Genomic DNA, 23,512 nt, shown 5'->3' with positions numbered 1-23,512 from the left:
TCTCATAACTCGTAATACTACATTGTGAGCCAGTAGCGCACGTCCCAACAAACCATGTTCTTCTTTCATTCAATTACGTCTCTCTTTGGTCGACTACTCTTACCATGTTAGAGCAATCTGGTACAACTGTTCACGTGACACTGTGGATTAACACGTCTTTGGGACTTTCACTGCCCTGAAAAAAGTTTGATGAAGCATTCGTTAACACTATGTAACTCATCGTGATACACATGATGCAGGCACCTCATGGTCAAACACTATTTTACCGCGCGTTCAGAAATTAGAATAAAAGTCCAAAGCACGGCATTCATTCAGCTGATAGCAAACCGCACCAATCAAAATGTCACAATGTGGTAGGATAAACTGCGCCCTCTTCCGCGTGAAAGTGAAACACTATGGAACTAAACTGTGGACAAATTTTCACGGTGTGTCACTGCCACTCCCCCTTTTTACTACTTCGAGCCTTCATGAATCAAATCATGTTAAATCAAGTAGATATATTTCGTGAAATACAAACAAAACAAAAAAAAAACGGAAAAAAGCAAAGCAAAAAAGAGAAAAAAGTCTGTAAAGCACTCGGTTTGAAAAATTACTGTAAAATTTTCTCTCAGGATATATAAAAGAAAATACTAGACGATGTCATCAGCATTATTTGTTGAAATATGATGATTGAATAAAATGCTTTTTTTGCTAAAGATGATGATTCAAATTCCGACACGTTCGCAAAAATTTTAACGTTCTAAGGCAAAAAAATAAATAAAATACATTGTGATGTTCCGATAGCATGGTTTTCAAAAACAGGGTAAGTAGGTCGGCAGGAATTTTTTTCCAAAATATTTTTTATTTTTCAGGGTTTCAGGGCGGTCAAATACTGACCACAACATTTCCAGAAAAATGTATCGTACATATATAAAAGGAAAAAAACATAAAAGACATCCTCGTTCAAGCAAAAATCAAATGCCAGGTAACGAACGCCTGATTTTACGGGTTTTTACTTTCGTTTTTTTACTTCCGTGTTTACGTAGCTCTAAAAAGTTTAGGGTCGGCAGGTAAAAAATAGGGTAGGTCGGGTTATCGGAACAGCACATTTATTTCTTGTTCGGCCTAACATTACTTTCTCATAAATGTTAATATTCAAAATATTTCTAGGGTCACCTTTGACATGGAACCACTGTTCTGAGTAATCGAGATATAAAATCCTATAGCTTCAAACAAGATTTCACCTGGGGTATTGTGTTGGCCTAAGTATTAAGTTGAAAATTATATCTTTCTTGAGAAAAACTGTCGGCAGATATTATAGAAATAACAGGCGACGCGCTGACCATTAACGTTTATTTGTGGGCAAGGGCGAGAGGAAAGCCAAAAATTAACGGGCGAGGCTTGCCGAGCCCGTTAATTTGGCTTTCCTTGAGCCCGCGCCCATAAAGAAACGTTAATGTTCAGAGCGGAGTCTGTTATTTCAATTATATTATCAACGAACCCCGAAAAATCGTCAAAATTTACGAAAATTTCCCTTGCGAACGACAACGGGGCCCCAGAACCTGTCAGTGAGTAGTGCGCGCTGCAAAACTTTTGCAAATCCGGAGATTTTTTTTTAAAAGCGTCTAAACTTGGCCAACAAATGCTCCATTTTATTTTGTGATTGATTATGATCTTTGTACAAATCACGATTTTCGTTTTAGCCGTAAAGTTACTATGTTTACGACATTATTCATATTCACGGGCATGAAAACAAACCATTACTGTGTATTTGCGGGCAGTCACACGGTTCAGCTCGACCAATTAAAACGCAATGGAAAGGGCATGGTAATATATACGATCAATGTTGGATGAAAAAATAACACCATAACGCACGGTTGCTGCACTCTGTGTGCACACTTGTTGCATTCCAAGGCCTCCGGCCAATTATGAAAGGGGTTACAGGGTAAAGTTCAATAATTAGAAGAAAGTAGGATGCAAAAAAGAAAAATCTTACAATTGTGAAGTAATAGTCTTCATTAAGGTTTGAAGGCTTTGAATACAAATTGATAAGTATCAAATATTATTTCTGAATCTGATTTACTCATGAGATTATTAAACTTACAAAAATTCGGTTCATTAATTTCTTATGAGAGTAAGTATTCCTATCGTAGTTTATCGAAAACAAGCAAACGATTGAATACAATTCCAGCTACAATGCGACAATAAGTATCTGTCTGGTTCTGATAGGCTTTTAAATTGGCAATATGTTCTCAATTTTTTGGTTTTCTGCAAGTTTGGCTTTCCATTCTCAGCTGGAGTATGTCTGAGATTCTGAAGTCACAGTTAGGCAGGAATTTTCTTAGGGGGCAAGACAGCTGGTTGGAAGAGTACTTAATCAAGGTTTTAACTTTATAAATTGCAGATACTGGTATCAGTTTGGACAAAATCAGCCAGCTACTCCTGACATGATAATTCTTGACATTGTCTATATCTTAACTTTCGCCTGTGAAGCGGAAAACAAACAAACAAACAAACAAATAAATATTAATAGTAAATAAATAGAGGAATCAAAGTGATTATCAATCACTACGTCACTAATTTGAAATTATATGAAATTGAGTTTCCCAAATTACAGATGACTATTTGAAACAGGAACTCCAATAGCGGGTACTGAGTGTAAATATCTGATAACATTCTTTAAATGCTTGGCATTGGCGAAGGTCCGTTCTTTGTCAGCGTGGCCTGCAGTCTGTGTTGAATATTTTTTCAAATATCGCCGCCTAGCGATGGCGGAACGTCAAGAGGACCTATCACATGATATCAATCAGCGCTATTCCGTAGAATCCTAGATAATAGGCGTTCCATTATTTTAAGTTGAGCTAACACAGATAGCCTGACCCGGAGCAAAAAAAGCCATAATAACTGATGGCCTAACTTGTTTGTCCTCAGACCACTTTGTTGGATATACACAATGTTCGATTCACAATCACCAGGGTGATGTTTGTAATCCCGGGCTTGGTTACTGTAAACTTTTCGAGCGGGGTTTGTAGGGCGCCATCAGGCGACAGACTACACCGCTGTTGCAGCGTAGTGTAGTACAAGTGCAGGGACCTTCAATCCCGGGGAATGAGCACGCCCATGAATATACTCTTTCATTGTCTGTCACCGACAAAAAGTTCGAATAAACCCCTTTTGCACAACTGGATATCGATAAACCTTTGAATTAAAAAAAAACAAAAAAACAAATGCTAGACCTGAGATTCTCTATCATAACCATTTTACACAAAACATCGCGTAATTTTCAACTTTTCCCGAACATATATTTGTAATTTATTCGAGGTATTTAGTTTGCTAGAAAATACTGTCACGGAACTTAATGCTTGAGAGAGCATCTGGAAATGTTGGAAATTTAGTTTTTTTTTCTGGAATCTTTACATTTCTCTCTCAAATATGAGACATGGTAAAACAAACAGCGATAAGGTGAAAATTAACTTTTACATGATGAACTTGCTCGTAATATTTGTTTGATCGCGATTTCATACACATGTAAGATATTATTTGTGTTCCCGAATTTGCATGGGTATATGAGTGCGTTTATGCCTTGTTATACAAAATTCTAGCGAAATAGCAGTTTTTGCCCTGACTATCCTCGCAAGCCAATTATTCATAGCGATGTCTGATTTTGTTAAAAATGAATGCATCATTGAAGTTGTCAGTCGAAACAAAGTCAACCAGAACTGACATATACAGAACAGCTACTGTATGTCAGCTGTCAATTATTTCAGGTTTTCTCATAAAAATGTGAAATTGCTGCGGAAATAAGCAGAATTAGCAAGCTCTACCGAACCATAAGTGCATCTAAGATAGAATTCCATAATGTCTGTAAGACTATACAGTCAACCCCTTTTAATGCACTTAACATTGTGGCCAATTCATATTAAGCGATCCTGTTTTTGTTTGGTTTTCATCTACAACGTTATTTTCTTGATTTAACAAAGCGCCCTCATGGGGATCGGTGGGAAACGTCATGACGTTGTCTTGTTTGTGGCACATCTCGCGATGATGTATGAACTCAGGTGGTCGGATTCCTTTCCCTGGAATAGATCGCCGTCATTCGCCAGTCAGGAATGGCACACGCTTTGAATTAGTCGAAGTAATTTCCACAACTTTCTCACGCTGGTCGGGCTCCAAGGAACCTGGAACGGGCCAAGTCTTCGTCGTTGCCCTCGTCGCGATGTGCAACTATTCATTTCCAAACGAGTAGCATTCCTGAAATGTTCAAAAATAGGGTTTCCGGTGATCTCTCGATGACACCTTTGCAACTATTTTTAGTTCTGAAATCTGAGAAGTGTCAGTGCACAAGCGCCTATTTTTCTTGTCTGAAATTGGAACACAATTTGCACACCTAACAAAAAGTTGACATTCCCGTTTGTGATATTGGACGAATTCAAAAGGAATAGCCAGTTTATTCCTACCGTTTTCGGAAAAGTAGGAAACGTTGTTTGAGATTTGTATTCGTTCTGACATCCACAAATCACTGCTACACTGAATAATAGTCTCTCTCTCTCTCTCTCTCTCTCTCTCTCTCTCTCTCTCTCTCTCTCTCTCTCTCTCTCTCTCTCTCTCTCTCTCTCTCTCCCGTAAGTATTCAGGTTTAGTAAGAAATGGACAGAAAATTTTGTACCGAGTTAACCTTGCACATCAAAGCAAGTTGTTTGTAATTGAGTGTTGAGAGTGCCTAACTCGTGTGCGATTTTCTGTGTAGACGTACTACACTTTGGATGTGCCGATCGCTTCGCAATTATTATTGACAGTTTTCCCCATGACGGGCTGATAATTTTCTCATATAACAGCCACTGCTTAACCTTGTACTAGATCATATTTATATTGTATAATTCTAGGTTCGAGTGCCTTCACTTGACATGCTTGGTTTTGGCTTAGTGATCCAGAGTGTTAGCAGTATTTTCCAAAGTTAGAGAGACGGTGCTCCGTTCACAGCTACTGTATACAGGACAGGCAGGGATGAGTGATATTCATCAATATTGTCAGAAATATAATTCAGATTTGGACAACGAGGGGACATAGTTCAACTATTGATAACCTCAATGGACAACCAAAATTTTTCGTCAGCATAGAGACCATGTCAGAAAAGCGGGCAATTTATGCCAGGACCGTATGAATACATTAACTTGAATGAACAGATCATGGTATTCGTTTCCCATCACATGCACTCTGTAGTGACACGTTAATGTAAAATGGAATGTTTTATACTTTTTCATGTATTTCTGTGCATTTCGAGACTTCGAACTTTCAATCCTGCGTCCAAACCTGAATTAACAATAACTTTATTTGCGATGCTCATTCAATTCCTCATTAAAAGATAACTATAGAGTTGAATCCTGAGAGAGAGAGAGAGAGAGAGAGAGAGAGAGAGAGAGAGAGAGAGAGAGAGAGAGAGAGAGAGAAGAGAGAGAGAGAGAGAAGAGAGAGAGAGAGAGAGAGAGAGAGAGAGAGAGAGAGAGAGAGAGAGAGAGAGAAAGAGAGGCCAGACAGACGGACGGAGAGAGAGAAAGAGCGCGTGCTTCTGTCATCAATAAAACAATTGAAAAAGTTTTTATACAACTTCTACAAAGTTACATTTAAGAAAATGTTGTGCTGCAAAAAGCAATATGATTGCGGCAATCCTGAATAATACGTCAGCATCAAATGTTCTACTTTAGGTAGCAATTCTTGAGTTTAGTGGAAGTACAAGTTGGAAATTGACAACTTAAATAGCATTTGACTTTCAAACCTATGTCAGTAAACATAATTTCCTTTCTTACCATGCATTGCGGGCGATGTATATATTTAAAGTTACGTCACGTAGAGTATGCTTTCTGCGACTGAAGCATGCCGTCCATAAGATGCTCCTTAGAATCAGAACTGAACTAGAAATCGTAAATTCTTTGCGCATTCGAAAGCGGAGTATACAACGTAAGGAATAGTCGAAACATCGTCGATTAACCCATACTATTGACATACTCAAACAAAGTTACTGGTGGCGGAACCGAGTACTTTTCGCGATTGTTTCAAAGCCGTTGACCGGAGACTAATTTTGCAATATCAAAAACAATAACGAAGTATTCAAGGAGAATGTTTCGGGAAAGGGTTATTGAGAACGAGGGTTGAGAATTACGAGCTTGTAAATTTTCAGGGATTTGCAGCTTTGAAAAGTCCGGTCTGGTTGAATTCAGCTAAGTGTTACAGTTAAATGTAAAAACTAGTAATGCAGGATTCTCTCTAAAGACAATCTCACAATCCTAACAAATGTCAAGCTCTGGCGATATCCATATTTCTCTTTTCTTCTCCGTCAGCATTTTGTTTAACAACAGCCACGTCATTCGATACTCCGGCTAAATGGTGAAGACGTTATTTCGTGACCTGGGAGGAAATATCTAGAAGTACATTTGGGGTCAATTCATTAAGGTTTAGATCTCATCTTCACAATGTTCACGGAAAAACAAAACATTATCATCCGATCGCCGTAACATTTTAAAATGTATACAGTGCTAAGTAGTAACTATGACTGCAATAACGCAAAATGTGACATTTCTTCTCTGTTGCAATTACAAAGGTCCTATCGCCCCCACAGCCTATTTACTGCATTTATAAGTGTGTCTTTGTGGGTGTGTGTATACTCAGAGTAGTGCGGTGTATGCTCATCATTTGTCTAGATACTTGGTGACAATGCCTCTCTTTTAATATTTCTTCTCCTAAGCTATCGCTCAAAGGATATCAATTAAAAGTAGTAAATTGATATGTTGCTCTGTCGTCGGTCGATAATTTATACTCTCACTGACTTGATGCGTCCAACGTACTTGGTAACAGGTCATTCATATTTGCACTTCGCACGTCATGATCTATTAGTGCACTCTAAGTTATGAGGAAGATCTCCTATAGCACCCGCAAAGAAAATTGGGTTCTCCGAATAATCAATTTCACTGTAAGGGTAGTTTTTTTCCTCCAGTAGTTCAAGGGTGCGAAGTGTACAAATGATGACACACAGCAACTTGAATACGTGAAAATACAAAGGCAGTTTATTTCTGGTTTTCATATTTTAAGTTCATCAGAATGAGTGGAAATAACATCAACTCAAAGCACTATGTACATGCCACAAAATTAACACACGTGCTTAGCTAGTCTTCAAATTAAACTCACAAAGACAAAGACAATATTTTATATAAATTCGAATCGAAGTTGACTTTTGTTCGATATAAAACATGTACCACGCTTCACATACAAATTATACAGCGAATTGTGGTTTTACAGATGCGGTATCTTGTGATCCGCAAGCGCAGTTCAGAGTCGCAGTTTCGTGGTCAGATATATATACTTGGTCATTTTGATTTTTCGTGGTACAGTCATTTTGCTAAAACAGAAATGTTTAAGTGATCAATAAAAGTATATGCAGTAATAACAATCATCAAGTGGACTTTTACGCGGCATTAACTCTTCTGTCTCAGCAACGCTTCCAAATTTGCCAGCTGCTACATTCACATCAAATGAAAATATACGTTGAACGGAGGGAGAATCATCATGAGCAAATATAACCATTGTTCGATCGCGTGCTCATTGCAGAGCGGTGATGTGCAACGAAATCTCGCGACAATGTACGATATCTGCGAAATATCAATTTGTATTGTAAACTGGCCGTCGTGCCCGATTGCCCCTATAGTTAGAGATCACAGTACAAAATTAGCAAGATCGAGAATTCGAGTGCGAACCACCTGTTTTTTTTATAATATTGGCGTACCTGACAAGTCGTGTAAATCAACGAAGGTATCAGGTTTTGCACAAGTCAATGGCCCCTTATCTTATCTGTGGGCCATTCAAAATCCCATTTCCTTTTGTTCCTGGGAAAGAGCCATTTCCTCCTTCAGTGGCCGTAATGTAAAAGGTATGTGAGAATGCAGACTTTGATGTTCAAAGTTTGAAAAAATCTTATCGAACTACACCCTTGGTAATAGGCATTTAAGTCGATGACAACGGCCGTTTGGCTCTTTCCTAGCAATGCCTGAAACCAAAACCAAAACAATAACAGCTATCGTGGTTTGTGAGCATGCCAAGTTCATTTGGATGTCTGATAATCTCAAAAAATTAAACAAAACTGAAAATATGATCATTTCTGCAATAAAGCTTGGCAAGTGGATGTGCATAACAGAGTTCGAAATAGTTTGAATGTTTCAGTAACATGATTATTTTTGTTTGTTTTGGCGGCAAACGTCGAAGACTTTTTTTGAGCGCTGATAGATGACAAGACGGGAATGTCCTCTGAGCGAGAATTAAAGACAAACACGATTTCTGTAAAATAAAAAGTTCCATAGACCAAGTGTAATGTTTAGTTCAACAGTTGTTAAAGTAGAGTTCATTTCAAAGTGAAATTCGTCGTGGTGTGACTATGTTAGTCGAGTAATGTTCGAAAATTGAAAAGAAAATTCAACATGATCATTTCCCTTCCTGCGCTGGCCGAACCTTATAAGGTAGGGTGCGCCCCAGGGACAGATATTTGAACTCTCAAACTTTTACAATTCATTTCTGATCTACTACTTATGGGGGCTCTTGGTGTAAGAAAATTTTCACCGGCTTGGTTTTCCGAAATTCGAAAATTTTATTTTACTCCATAGAGTTAACAGGGATGGCGGCCATTTTGAATTCGGTAAATCTTGGGGTTTTTTCCGAAATAGACCTGTTTCTGGGGCAAGTAAAATTCAAATGATAGCTGAAGAAAATCTTTCGAATGAAAGGGCTTATGATTAGTTATTTTTTGACAATGTGTAACTTTTTCTCGAAACAAAATGCCAAATCGTAAGAAAAAATGCGAAGCTAGAGGGTTAACGATATTCTACAATACGTGAATGTTGAATGTTCAAATCAAATCAAATCAAATCAACAAGTTGGAAATTTCTTATCATGTCACTTTGTACTTCCTATCGAATCTTAGCTTTTAAGAAACAATTTGGATGTGTGTGCTGTACGTAATCTGGTCTGTATGGATTCACCCTCAATGTATCAGGGAACAACCAAAACCGTTCAGAAAGTTCGAAAAACTGACGAAACTCTCATAATTTCCTTTTCAGGTTCGCTCATTTTCTCCGGACGCTGACAGCATGTTGCTATGGAAACACGATGATTATCTCAGCACAACGCCGAGGCTGGCTCTCTCGTATATCGACGCCATCCCAGTCTTCGCCTGGCAAGATTCCTACAAAGAACAAGAATGTTGAAAAAAACCGCAATTAGCCAAATAGTTGGAATAAACCGCTTCCAAGAGGCTGACCCGAGGGGTCGCCCCAGAGACGAGGAACTCTGACAGTGCTAGAAATTATTGACGACAACTTGCGCCTCGGAGGAGCGCGATGCCTGATATTCGTGATTGTCACGTTCGATCTCGGGTGAGGAAATCCAGCTCTGTTGTCAGGCTGCATTCGGAGATCCATTAGTAGGGATAGGTTTACGCCGGCAGTGGTGCCTGCGCCCGCGATTGGGACAAACAGCTGCAAACGGCCGAGCGTTCTCACGGTCCTATTTCAGTCTCCATGACAGACAGCACGAGCAATATTGTTGTGGGATAATGTAGATCATATGAAACGGCCCCGAGTCTGCAGACCAATTAATTTTTACAGTGACGGTAGCTGGAACATTTTAAAAAGTGTTTTTAGTGTGACAAGCATACGGTCACCTACCATTGCAGATCCATACCAGATGAAATATAAAATGACCCGCGTGCAAATGTCGCCACGGTTGGAAGGCCGACACTAACTATGTATCTGCGAGCCGTCAAAATGAATTTAGGTCCGCACTCAAAATACCCTGTCATTATTTCATCATATCTGGACTCATTATACAACAACGTTACGGCGAGTGTGTTTGACATTTCGACATATTCACGAAAAAAAAAGTGAGCGACTGTCTTCGATAGAAGTACAAGGACGGCAATGATGGGCACATCCGAACAACCATCATCATTATCATCATCATTATGAGCAATAGCAGCTGCAATCGCCGCAACAAAAAAGCAACACTAGCAGTATCTCACAAGGCATTACCCGTGCAATCTTTTGGATTCATTTTCACCACAATCCGTCCTATGTGTTCACTTTGTTATCCTTTTCCTTTATAGAAAATTGCTAACATGCTGATGGTATAAATTCACTCTGTTCCATGCCCTTAGCTGTCCAAAGTAGAACTTTTTTATAATTCCTGTAGTACGGTCAGGTTATTGCACTTATCGCCTAAGAGTTTTATATGGTCGGATCGTGTATATCTGATATCCGCAACAAAGAGGGCAAGCGATGACAACGCCTATATACCTCAAACAACAAACAAAAGATGTTGAAACATAAGACACGGGGCACTGAAAAGGATTAGAAAGTTCTCTCAGATCCTGGGACGAAGAAGAACCCTCTTTGATAATAATAAAACTTTGACTTTAAGGTAGCATGTGTCTCGAAACTGCAACACTATTAACTTTACCCAGAGTTTCCTCAAGGAAGCTTTCAACCATTCTCTTACCAAATCAAGAATAAAAATCAGGGGTCACTGTGCAAAATTGGGTACTGGAGAAACAAATTACCCAACGTTAATATTTACCGGTATTTTAAATTCAAAATGGCCGCCAGCCTTGTGTTAAATGTATGGTAAAAACTGCATTTTCGGTTTTCACAAAACTAAGTGAAAACTTTTTCCAAGAAATTCAACATGAGCGCCCCACACACGACAGATTAGAAAGGTTCTGGAAAAAATTTAGAGTCCCAAGATTTGTCCCCGAGGCGCATTCTACCTTAAGTTGAATGTTGTCTTCGAACAAAGATAAACCATAGACCCTCGAGAAAAAACGCTTTCTCAAGGATCTACGGATGAAGACGGCAATTCAAACAACGTATCTATGAATGTCGTCTGACCTGTCTTCAATTTAAAAATGTTTACAATACTGAAAGTCTTGGTAACATTTTGGTAACATTTATTTGTTGTATAAAAACATGAATCTACTATTCTTCTTCTTCTCGAGGTAGTACGTCGTTATTCAAAGTACATGTATTAGCATTGCCAACACAAAACATCACGTGAAATATGTAATGTTATTGTTGACAAATGAATTCTTGTCTGGACGAAAATTTAGCTTCGACAAAATGCAGCGTTTTTATTGAAAAAAAAAGAATTCTAGAACTAGAATTCAGTTGTCAAACAACAGAATTGAAAATACAGGCCGTGTTGACATGCTGAACACAAATCATTTAAACAAAATTTTGGAAGCTGAACTAGAAACTGTAATACTTGTACTACAAAAAGAACAGAAATACTGGGAAACCTTCCAAAGTCACGGCTTATGGAGCTTTAAGCGTGTAGCCTGATGGCGTTCACCTTTGTCAATTATCGGCATATCGTAGGTTCACTGTGTATACAGTTGTAAGTTTGAAGCTCAGCTGCGATGTAGAATTTTCACTTGAATCTTAAGTCATGAATACATTAAGGTAGAACGCGCCTAAGGGACAGATATCAGGATCTCAAACTTTTAAAAGTAAGGTTTTGGTCTCACTTTGAAGTCCATGGAGTAAAGAAAGTTTTTACCGCCTTACTTTTGAGAAAATCGAAAATTCAATTTCCCCATTACCACTGACATGGATAAATTTTGAATTTCAAGCGTCGGTAAATATCGATTATTTGTAACTCCAGTACGAAATTTTGCACGTTGGACCAAGACGTTTATTCTTTATTTCGAAAGGAAATGGTTTCCTGACGGAAAGTTTGAATTCAATTTCGAGACATTTACTTCCTTAAAGTGCGACGAGCATTATTCACACATTTAAAAGAAATGTAAAACTAGGTTCTGGCACACGAATAAGTATCAAGATTTTTTGGGAATATCTATAATTATCGAAACACTATACAATGACCTACTATAAAAACCTCTCGACGATAGCTACAGTTCCCTCTCAAAAGAATTTGGTGTTTAAATATTGATTCAAATTTTAAAGGCAGGGTTTATTTTCCCAAGTCGCATTCATATCAGCCGCATATTGCAAAATATGAAAATAAAACATGCTGTTTTCAAATTTCTGTGAGCGATGTAGGCAGTGATAACTATATCGATAATGATTATTATCTTTTACCAGTATATTGTTTACGGAAATACAGCAATCTGATTGGTCAAATGCTATTTTCGCGATATACCACAGTTGAAACCAATCGAAGTAGCCCTGAACATGAATGAATTGTCTACAATGTAATAACTGTCATTAAATTTAAGGATGGGCTTATTGAGAAGAGAATAGCGGATTTATCTACTAAAATTAATAAATGAAATAAAAATACAATAATTACAGTAACACTATATCCATTTTTACGATCACCCAAACAAATCTTCGGCTATTTGTTACGTCGTCTGCAGCGGCGACTTCTACAGTCACCGGTGCGTGTGCTAAGGAGCACACATGTTAGCTGTCCAGATAGTCGGTAAAATATAAATATTCACATTTTGGGACCGATACAATACGCAAACCTTACTCGAGTTCCAAAATTTTGTATACATTTCAAGCCAGACTTTCAATATTCCGTTATAACTGTAATAGCAATGAATCCCTATGAAAGGGGTATACCTTTGGGGTTTGGCCAGTTTACCCTATACATGCACACTCGTTATCGCATGTGCGTATATGTCGTGTGCTGGTCAAAATATATCGTCATATACTGGTCGCTGAAAGTGGTTAATTATATACACATTAAATCTGCAAAAACACCAAAGCCCTGTCATTATCAGACAATATTATTGCTGTGATCTACGGAAGGACATTTACTTCTGCTATAGTAGATTACTCTCCATCTTGTCGAAAAAGTAAACATTTATGAATAAAAAAAAGTGTTTGGGTAATAATCAGTTTTCTTGGCCCTTGTATACTCTTAGTTGTCGGTGCGCGCAATGTTTAAGCAAGGTAAACCACATCATGGTACAGACTTCGGCTCACACGGACAGAGATAAATCTCTATTCGAATCGTGTTTTCTAAACAAACTTGTTATGGATGTTTTGTCTCTCTTCAACCGTAGATGCAATCTAAATTGGAAGTGGAGTTGACGCCACTAAATCACATCTCATCCCTGAGTGTGTCTTCAGCACCTGTCCAGAAACATCACACTAGGAAATTCCGAATAAAAATTCCAGTGTGATTACACGAACTACGGTTAGATGAATGAAAACAGACAATGTTGGGTGCTGGTTAAGCTACCAGATACACTCATATGCATATCACAATACACAATCGTGTGGAAGTTAACAGATACAATTATACCAATTCAAATTGCATGTGTGTGATTGAGGGTGGGTTAGAGAGAGAGAGAGAGAGAGAGAGAGAGAGAGAGAGAGAGAGAGAGAGAGAGAGAGAGAGAGAGAGAGAGAGAGTTTTTCACTTGAACTTTAATAGTACAGAGAGATTATTTACACTATACTACATCAAAGAAATTAAAAAGAAAGTTGCATGAGGTAAAAACAGCAAACAAAAACGTGAGAGAGAGAGAGAGACAAAGACAGAGAGAGAGAGAGAGAGAGAGAGAGAGAGAGAGAGAGAGAGAGAGAGAGAGAGAGAGAGAGGGTGGGATTGTAGGATGGTTCAAGCAAAGTAAATACATGTTAGGACAGTCGCACGCGACTCATCCCTCGGTCTCAGCAAGTTGAAGGACAAAATCGTCCGTAAAATTCACGTATGTAAACATTTGGCCAATCATTCTCATTCTGAGGTTATTTAGATATTGGCTGCCGTCGGTAACAGGTTGTATGTATCTATTTCTCTTTTATTCTGTGGTTGGAATTTAAATGGCTTCCGGGAAAGAGGTGAAACGCCTAGCTTAGAGCTGATAAGGTTGTCGACGGTTGAGTGACGTCAAACTCTTAAATTGTTACGTCCTGTGGTGACGTCATATTCGCGGATTCTTGTATCCAGGATAAATCAGTAATTTATCGCACCTAAGCGAATCAATCGGCCTGATTAATCGCCCATACTGTTGTCAAGATGTCAATAAGTAATCTCCGGAAAAAATCTATTTTACTAAAAGTTAATAAATTTATATAAAAATATATGTCTCGCCTCACGGGTGTCTAACGCATCGGATACCGTGGTACGGTATATCTTTCCCGAGCTTTTCATCGCAATGTCCGTTCGCTTTAGTTGACGTTACAAAGGACTGGACATCGAGCATTGGTCGCAGTTATACAGGGCGACAGCTGATAGCAGTCGACAGCCCCCGTGTCGCTTGGGAGGGAGAAGTTCAGCAACGTTTACTCGATCAAGCCAGGGGGTCAAACTCCTAAACTCTTAACGGCTCTCTGGACTCGTTGGCTTGACAACACCCTGGCATTAATGCACTCGAGGCGTGTTCGGCTTTTAGGTTATATCTTACATCTACTGCCGAACAAATGTGGAGGATAAAAATACAAAAATATCAGCTTTCCGAAATTTGATAATCTTTTCGCAGAATTACACTTGTTTCTATGATAGTGTCCTCGGCTAATTATCGTAACACACGCGCAAATACCTAATGTATGGTATTGACATTTTTTTGCATTGAAGACGACCAGATGAATTAGATACAGGGTTTGTACAAGGCATGATGTTTACACCTCGGATCTATTTCTCTTCACTTGTACCGTACAGGCTTCAGATAAATCATCTGGTCTTATTTCTTCATATCTCTTCATGGAAGGATTTCGCCTGTCGTTTTCGTTTCTCTTCAAAATAAACCCCAGGCCTTTTATGTAGAGTGATTTCTGCTTCATGCATGAAATGCATCTTCTGATGGACAGGCACATTACAGGCGAACCCTTGCCTTTTAATAGCATTTGACTTTTGTTACCCAGTCGCTCTGCCTTCCCTATAACGTGAACCCGACTACTCCATGACAGTACAAACATTAACAACAGTTGTACCAAAACTTGATTTTTAAGCGGGTTATTAAAGTTATCGAGCTCAGTTTGAATTGTAGACCAAGTTAAAATACATTTCACGTTTCATTATTTCGTGTTCGTCGACAGGTTTCCATTAAGATGGTGTAAAATTTTGCCAAGACTGATAAAGACCACGCCCACAATAAACGATTTTACTGAGCAACATAATCTTGGAGGGTTCAGTCATTTCAAAAAGGTATGAGAGAAATCCCTGACAAAGCCCCATTGGTGTTTAAATGTAGCAGTTTGTGCCCACATTTCCCTTTAAACCCGTGTTTACCTTTCCACAAATGACAGCGTGCTACCATTATTTTTTTATCTGTAATACAGTGTGATTGCCAGTTAACAATCTATTGTCGCGCGGGCATAAACATTTGACATTGTCATTTTGTTGCTTACAGAAGTCTGTTCTCATCTTGAAGAAGAATTCTTCCACTATAAGAAGTTTACATTCGCTCATGTTACGTCCACATTGACATGTCGCGAGATGCGACCATCCAGACGATGACACTGTCTCTTCAAAGCGTCAGGCAAGCACAGGAGATTCTGTGGGCCTGAAGAATCGCGCATGTTGAAACCAGGACGAATGTTTAACGTCGAAAGTATGGCACGGGTGATCTTTGTGTGTTGCCAATCATGACTCAATTTAACCTGACAGTTGGAGCACAGAACCAGATTTCGATGGGCTGGGCGACTTTCTCTTGGAACACAGTCCAAAAATCTTCTAATAATGTGGAGGATATTTTTTCGAAAAATCCAACAATTTTAGATTGAAAGCCAAACTTTTTGAGGATGTATAAAGCAAATTAAATGAACACATCTCGCTTTTCTTTTTTAATTTTTATGAGGTTCCTGTACCCGTGATGTTCGCTTTCTGTCAATTTTATATGCACTTATATTTAAACCTTCTATGCTGTGTACTTTGGCCCGCGCCAAATGTTTTCAATAATAAAACAGATTTATACGATTTGGAGAAATGACACTAATCTGATTACTCTCGAAAACAACAATATCTGATTTTAACTTCTCCATATCTTGTCAGCAAAGTTTTGAGAATGACAAACGATAAAAGACTAGAGGAATAGTGTTTGATGTCAACTATCTTAAACCAACCAACCAAAAGCGATGATAACATTGATAAGAAGATCATCAAACTTTTATTCATTTTCGGCGTCTTCCTTTTTCTAAAGGGTCGGGTTTCTCTCTTCGTGACCGGACTGGAAGAACGGGTTTCTCTCGCTTCCCAGCCTCCTCCTTCGCCAAACGTCAGGCGTAATTTATGATTTCCAATATCGGTCTTCTAATAAAAAGTTGTTTTTATGAACTTCTTCGATTGCTCGTAAAAATTATACCCCATTATCGGTCAATGAATCTCCAGGGGTCGACTTAGAGCGAAGAGCATATATCACAACAGCTGTTGACATGTCGTTGTCAACAGACAAAAACCCACAGAATTGGTAAACATCAACAACTTTGACAAGCAAGGCACTTTAACTAAAAGAGTGATCAGTACATGGAGACCAACGGACGGCTGGGAACGCATCATTGCTATCATGGGTTTGTCTTGTTGAAAGAAAAATATATGTAATGATAAACAGTAATATTGCACAGAACACCCCTTTTAAGAGTCACAGTTTGTGTTTCAATAATTATTTTATAAAATGCCGGCCCAAATAAATTCGGGTTTTAAGTGCATTAGGTACATTTGAGGACTATTTCTATTATACAATGCAAAGGTAATTTAAGTCATACGCTGACGTAATTTTTTTGGAAAGTAATACATTTTGTCAGTCGATGAACCATGAGGGAAGGTTACACGCTGCTCAATTAGTCACCCATTAGCCTAGGTCAAATAATATCATAGAGGGAAATGTAATATAAAAGTTGCCTTGACACCATGCATCCATCCATTCATAGCTCGAAAATGAAATGAGAGGTTCTTGGTAATACATGTAAAACTGTCTCTGCTGTTGATGCAACGGAAACAAATGATTTAGATCGCGACGTCAAAAGCGCGTGTAAATGATAAAATTATGATTCATAATTGTAAGATCGCGTTGAGTACCAAGGATTCTTGTACAATTATAAAATAGACTCCAAACGTATTGTCAACATTGATATATATCATAAATTATTGTAGTCAAAGATGGTGATTTGGCTATGTGGATTTCATCGATGTCATTGTATGCTGAATAACACGTGAGACCTCAGTGGGACGGGGCTTAATAATCAAGTGATTCTATTTTTGAAACACACAATACAGGTGACCTCAAGCGTTGCGGCAGGGTTTTGCCAAATTTATCTATTTTATACTCATATTAATGCTATACGATTTTCTATGTAGAACACCGTATTATCTTACGTCTAGTTGTCGTAGTATGTTTTTGTTACTTTTGCCCAATCGTTTGAATTACATCCAAATCACTCCTTAACTTAGACAAGAAAAGTTTCTTTTGTCCGTTTACGTCAAAAATCCTTTGCATAAAATTTGGAAACTGTTGGATTTTCACACACATTAAGAGGCGTATAGTTTCCTGAGTATCACATTTTATATAGGAAAGGCAAATACAATGGTTTAACGGATCAATAATTACTTGAAATAAGAGACATTTATAGTGATAACAAGCAGTGTATACATTCACTTCTGTGAGTGTCATGAATATACAATTTCGGGCTCAACGTGATACCGATGGATAAATACCTAATCCCCGGTACATCTACAAAAGTCTCAACTTAAGAGGGCCTTGTAATGATGTAGTATATTTGAAGACAGGAAACAATTAAGACCGTGGTTCAAACATGGCATCGCTGTTAATTCACGTATTAAAAAGTAAACAGTCCATCGCGCCTACATATTGAGTTTATTTTATAATAGAAATTACCAAGTTAGATATTCGCTAATGAGAGATCAGGATTTTCATTAAAATACAGAATTTACGCCGCGGAGAAAACTACATGCATCCAAATGTGCATGTTACCAGTCGATGGGTGAAACCAGGTCCCGGATGTACATGTCGGACTGAACACCTTATCCTGAAGCTTGAACTCCGTTATTGCACAATGTAGGCCGATGTGTGGGAAGAGAAAGCGAAACAAAGCTGAAATATTAAATGTGTTTGGAAAGAAACATGCGAACTCCACACTGACCCGCTTGTTAAGTATAGTTTCAATTTCACAAAAACATTATACTCCAAGTCTCAAGGCAGCACTTCTGTCACGATGAAGTGTTAATAAATTTCTCGCTCTCACTTGCTCAAACTTACATCTTCTAAAGAAACGGGCAAGCACGATACGGTTGACTTTTAATATCGCACCTGCGTACATGATACTATGAGTATAATTTCGTGAGGGGGGTATCTCAATTTTTGGATCAGTACGTTGCATGGACTTGTCAATAGTAAAGGTGTCACAAATTAAACATATCACTTCTCCATGCGTGATCAGAGGGGATTGTTTCGGTAGATCCACTACTTTCTTGTCAAAAATGTTACGAAGGGACAGCAGAGTAGAAGAAATATTTTTTTTTTGCTTAAATATTTCTGTATCACCGGCTTGTTTGCAGTTTTACATGCATTTTTGTTAGATTACTTAAAAAAACTTTGTTTGGTAGTTCAACTCGAATCCGCGCTGAGAAACTGCGACTAAGCAATCGTTATTACGCTAGAGGAATATATATATATATATATATATATATATATATATATATATATATATATATATATATATATATATATATATATATAGATAGATAGATAGATAGATAGATAGATAGATAGATAGATAGATATGTATGTATATGTATGTATATACAGACAGGGATTGAGACAGGCAGAGAGATCGGTCTATAGATATGCCCCGATGGTCATGATACCCTAGTTGATGTGAACACGATACCGTAGCTCCGCAGTCTTCAAACTTGAATTCATTTGTGAGTTTGTTTGTTGTTCTTATCCCAGATGTCGTAATGATTTATCTCGGGGTAAAACAGTGTACGTCTGTATATTTTATGCTAACGATGATAAGTCCAACAGTGAATTGAATTTTAAGTCCGGAACTTAAGCACTTTTTTGATGGAATGCCCAGGTGAGGCAATTTCCCAGTGACTGTATTGTTTACATAGAAGTGAATCGTAATGTTAATGGCAGATATTGAACACTAATTATTGTCTGAAACGTTCAGCATTCACCGAGTAGGTCACGCTGGTTTGAGTGGCACATGAACAATCCCAGTAAAATATTGAAAACGTTATTGTGCCTCAACTTATTTCGAACTGTCTTATAACTTAACTTAATCTTTCTTTTTCATCCTATGCTCTGAATCGTTGATAGATCAGAAAGCAGAACAATTTCATGAGCGTAACTTTTTTCATGAACAATCATGAGATTGGAGAAGTTGTAGTATCAGAGCCACGACGTCATCGAGGCTAAAGATTCTTTGCCTTTTCAGGAAAAATTTGAATCCCAATGCTTCCTCCCTATACCTGTTCCCTACAGGCTTTCATATGAACCACTGGGGCAAGTCAAATTTCCAAATTTGGTTTTGTTTTGAGAGACGTAAAATTGTGACCAAGCATTCGTTAATGTGAGCAAAATGAAATGTGACATGTCTTACAAATCAGGAAGGAGAACTACTTTCACGTAAATAAATCATAACACACCGCTGGCCGTTCTCAGAAATGTCACGTCGGACTGCAAAGGAGCGTGTATCGAATTAATTATCAGTTTCCGAAAACTTCGGTAGTCGAACCAAACACAATTGGAACTAATTTGGGATAAGTGGATTTTCATATTTTTTTAAATTTCTCAAAAGTGTGAGGTGCTCTACGGCTGAATGTTGCAATATTACAAATTACTCATAAAAACAACTGTATAACTTAAAAAGAAAAGCAGATGACCTTACATTTGCAGATTAAATCAACATTACTTCACCATCCAATTATCCCAAATTAGTTAAAATCGTGTTGACAAATAAAATATCAGGGATCAATGCAGTAATGTTTGGAACTATTGCCGTCTAACTAGATCCTATCTTTCAGTGATTCTACTATGAAATATTCATAAATGTATCTCATTCAAATTCAAGACGGATTTATCGCGTTGAAATTTATGCCTGAATAAACTTTCAGTCGGTAGTGTGTTTACCAATATCGATTAATCGACCGGGCTATTTTATTCATCGGCAAGCTACTTTTTGATGAAGGATTCCGGTTGGCCATACTTTGGTCTTTCAGTTGTTTTTGTATCCAATGATGGTCTCATTGGCCACCCAACCACTCTCCCTGTGTTGCTTTTGTATTGTTCAAAGTAATCAGCCAGGGAGAAAAACTCAAAAAGGACAGTTGCGAAGTTTGCTGCCTAGGTTTGCTGCCTTTTAGTTCAGTGACTCGGCACGGATGTTTTTGTACTTCTGAGCGCAGCGTTCGCATTTTTGTCAATCCAAAGTGGTGGTCAGCTTTCGGCCAACATCAATAAAGTAATTTCCGCGCAATTTCCCATATGTACTTATCCTGATATCCGAAATAAACCTATGAATAATTGATCAACAAGTGGATACGCGACCAGTACTAGTAAACTGGCAAGGTTTAGAAATCACAGGTCGATTACTGAAATTTCAGACACCACGTTACTGGGAGAATCATGATACAGCTGGTCCGGTTTCTCATGACTTTCCAAACGAGTGCTGTCAGACTTATCGGTTTCCTCCATAACAAACTTTTATTTGTCACTTAAAGTCGCAGGGGTCGATATATAATTTAGTTTGGATGGTTATAACCTATTACGAACTTACACCAGACAAATATAATACTGACCAATTAAAATAAATTACTTTTGTCTTTCCGAAACGGAATTTCTAATGGACGTTTTCCCACGGTCTAACTTTTGTGAAAATGGATGCGTTTAATTATCCTGTGGCACATAGGTAAAGGAGGCCCTGGTCCTGAAATGTAAACACTTGCTTCCCTCTGATTGTTTTGAAGAGAGCGATGATGGCCGACTTTGTTTACAATTTCAACTACCGTGACAAAAGAGTTTACATTAGTTTGACAACATCGAAGGGCCATAAAGATAACAGTCGACTCACCGTGGCTTTCGTCCGGCTGACTATGGTGCCCCGTGCGGCAAGACAGAACGTACAAACCGGTCGGGGCTGCTGACCGATCGCTGTGCCGTACGACTGGCGGTACATGCTACGATGGAGGCACGGCTGCTCAATCCCGTCGTCGCCGACCATCAGCATTGTCTCTAAGTGGGAAATGTAACTTGCAGCGAGACGCAGTGTCTCGATTTTCGACAGTTTCCGATCGGGCGGCTCCGTTGGGATCAAGTCTCTCAGCGTCGTGAACGCCGTGTTGACGCTGTGCGTTCGGTCTCTCTCGCGCGCATTGGCGCACTGGCGTTGCCGGACCTGCGGCGGGCTTCCAACTCCTGTAGACGTCTTCCTCTTGCGAGACCTGCCCTTGCTTGCTTCGGATTCGCTGTCTTCGTCTATCATTTCGTACTTGGTGTCGTCACATCCCGAGCGTTCTCCGTCCGTTGAAATCGAGTCTTCCATGGAAGAATCCGACTGTTTTCCTTTGGTCATCGTTTTTCCCAATATTACAAATTCAATATTCCCTTTTCAAGAAGCGCCACTACAACTTAAGTTTCTGTCGCGTGAAAAGTCTCGATATATTTGATTTTCACCTTGCAAGAGCCGCTTTTGCAACCAATAAAATATCTCTGTATGTTCTAAGAGAGACGTCAAATTTAGAAAGCCAGAGATATTGTTCCGCAGTTTTATCGTGGTTTAGCTTGGTACCAGCTAAATAAAAATACCGAGCCCGAAAAAAATACACACCAACCGTTATATTAACCAGTCCAGGAGTTTTAGTACGAAGATCGGCTGCTACATTTGTTCATGTCGATGGCAGGACGACGAAACAGTTCCGAGATGCGACGAAAAAAAGTTGTATTGGAGCGTGGAAAGGAAGTTGAATTCAAGCCGTCGATAGATGAGTATTTGTAGAAGTCCACACAGAAAGAGAACGCTCAACTCCACTGCCGCATGCCGGTTCGTCTTCCAGCTCTCTATGCACCCTGCGCGCAGCTCCGAAGACAGTGAGCTCCTTTTACGGAAGATGAGCTGTTATGACAGCGAGATGAGCTTCAGTCTGTCTGCACCTTGTCACTTATCCTGACGGGGAGGAAGGAGCTATTTTTCGACACTCTCGTTTTTTTTCGCGAAACGGCAATAAAATTTATGGCCAATTTTGGACTCTCACAGTTTTCGTTCTAAACTCACACATGTTTACGATTACTAATTCCCTAACTTCGCCCTTAGTGGTCGTGATGCTACAACGTAAATGTCGCGACAGGAGATGGGACCGGGGTTAGGATCATCAATTAAACACAGTCCAACCTCTTTTGACACAGAGACCAAGGCCACGCCGAGTGACTTATTTGTTTGATGTACTTATTTGGAGGCATTGTGGGCCTCCGTGTTTCAAATACCGTATTCCTTAACCCTTCTGTGAATTTAACTGACAGATCCCGACGGCCGCTCTTCAGGAATAAATTGCAAAACCCTCGCGGCGGAATTGAAACTTTCCTCAGCAGTTTCGTTTGCGAAACAACGATCAGAGTGGTATGGCCAGTACGAACTGCGGTCGAGTATATTTATTGCCCAGGACATGTGGTATGTGTCTAGTAATGCGCAACATTTGTGGCCATTCATTTCGTCATTTCTGTTGACAGTCCATCAGCAAGCGATCGGGTCTAGACCAGGTGATGCCACAGCTAATCACCGCGGACAACCCGCAGAACTCCGACGGGGTAACCAAACACCACTTGAAAGCCCTGCTCCGCGCAGACACCGACAACCAGCCATCCCCTGTCCTCGGGGCCAAAGTTTATGACCCGGCAGGGTTGAATGACAGACCGCAGGAGACGGATCGAGGCAACGGGAAAAGATTGGCAGTTCTGAGTCAGGCGACTTGTCCACTCTGGTCGTGTGGAGCAAAGTAGTACGGGGAAGCCGTCACCTTTTTTGTTATCTCCAGACCAGGATCTGGAAACGTTCAGGGCCTGGAATCAGCCGTGTTTGCTTTCTGCAGGCAAATATTAATGCTCGATGATTTTGACTGTAGGCGTGTCTGAAAAAGAAGTAAAAAGACACCCGGCTCATATCTTTCGTCTGCCCATCGGAATATGACAAGTATTTTTTGTTTTGTTGTCTTCGCCGATGACCTCCGACACAAAGCAATCATCCGTAAAACTTGATACCTCAATTTGGACGTGGAGGTCACGACAGCTCCAGGCATTGCTTATGGATGACTCATAGAGATTGAAGAACTGGTTTTTAGGCGACAGCGCCAAATTTGATCGCGAAGTCGTAAAACTTTGCACTGGAATATTAGTATTCATCTCTCTGAAGTAGACTAAAAGATTCAGTAGGGCTGAACATTGGAAGTATCCATACACAACGGAGTCTTTAAAGTACTACCTCTAGAGATGACCGTTGATGCGCTGCGCAACCGTCTTTCATCTTTGTACATGCTATTATAACTTGAAGAGGGTCAATAGAGTGAAGAAGGAACCTGA

At 39.2% G+C, this 23,512-nt stretch overlaps 1 protein-coding gene and 1 long non-coding RNA gene across 2 annotated transcripts in view; one reads left to right on the top strand and one right to left on the bottom strand.

Moving 5' to 3' along the window:
- Positions 1-12,057, top strand: part of LOC139140850 (uncharacterized) — a 54,201-nt gene extending 42,144 nt beyond the window's left edge. The window contains exon 3 of the long non-coding RNA XR_011554078.1: positions 9,078-12,057. This is a non-coding gene — a long non-coding RNA (uncharacterized lncRNA). The remainder of the gene's footprint in view (positions 1-9,077) is intronic.
- On the bottom strand, positions 7,016-22,952 carry LOC139140848 (transcription factor 15-like). Its single transcript, XM_070710297.1, has 2 exons — positions 21,015-22,952; positions 7,016-9,202 (listed from the first exon to the last, which is right to left on the bottom strand). Exons 1-2 carry the CDS (start codon positions 21,513-21,515, stop codon positions 9,131-9,133), a joined length of 573 nt encoding a protein of 190 aa, XP_070566398.1. The 5' UTR covers positions 21,516-22,952; the 3' UTR covers positions 7,016-9,130.
- Between the last annotated feature and the right edge of the window lie 560 nt (positions 22,953-23,512).

This window comes from Ptychodera flava, chromosome 9 (assembly GCF_041260155.1).
Source record: "Ptychodera flava strain L36383 chromosome 9, AS_Pfla_20210202, whole genome shotgun sequence".
NCBI classification, from domain to species: Eukaryota; Metazoa; Hemichordata; class Enteropneusta; family Ptychoderidae; genus Ptychodera; species Ptychodera flava.
The sequence above is the reverse complement of the archived record's forward strand: the minus strand, read 5'-3'. Positions and strand labels throughout refer to the sequence as shown.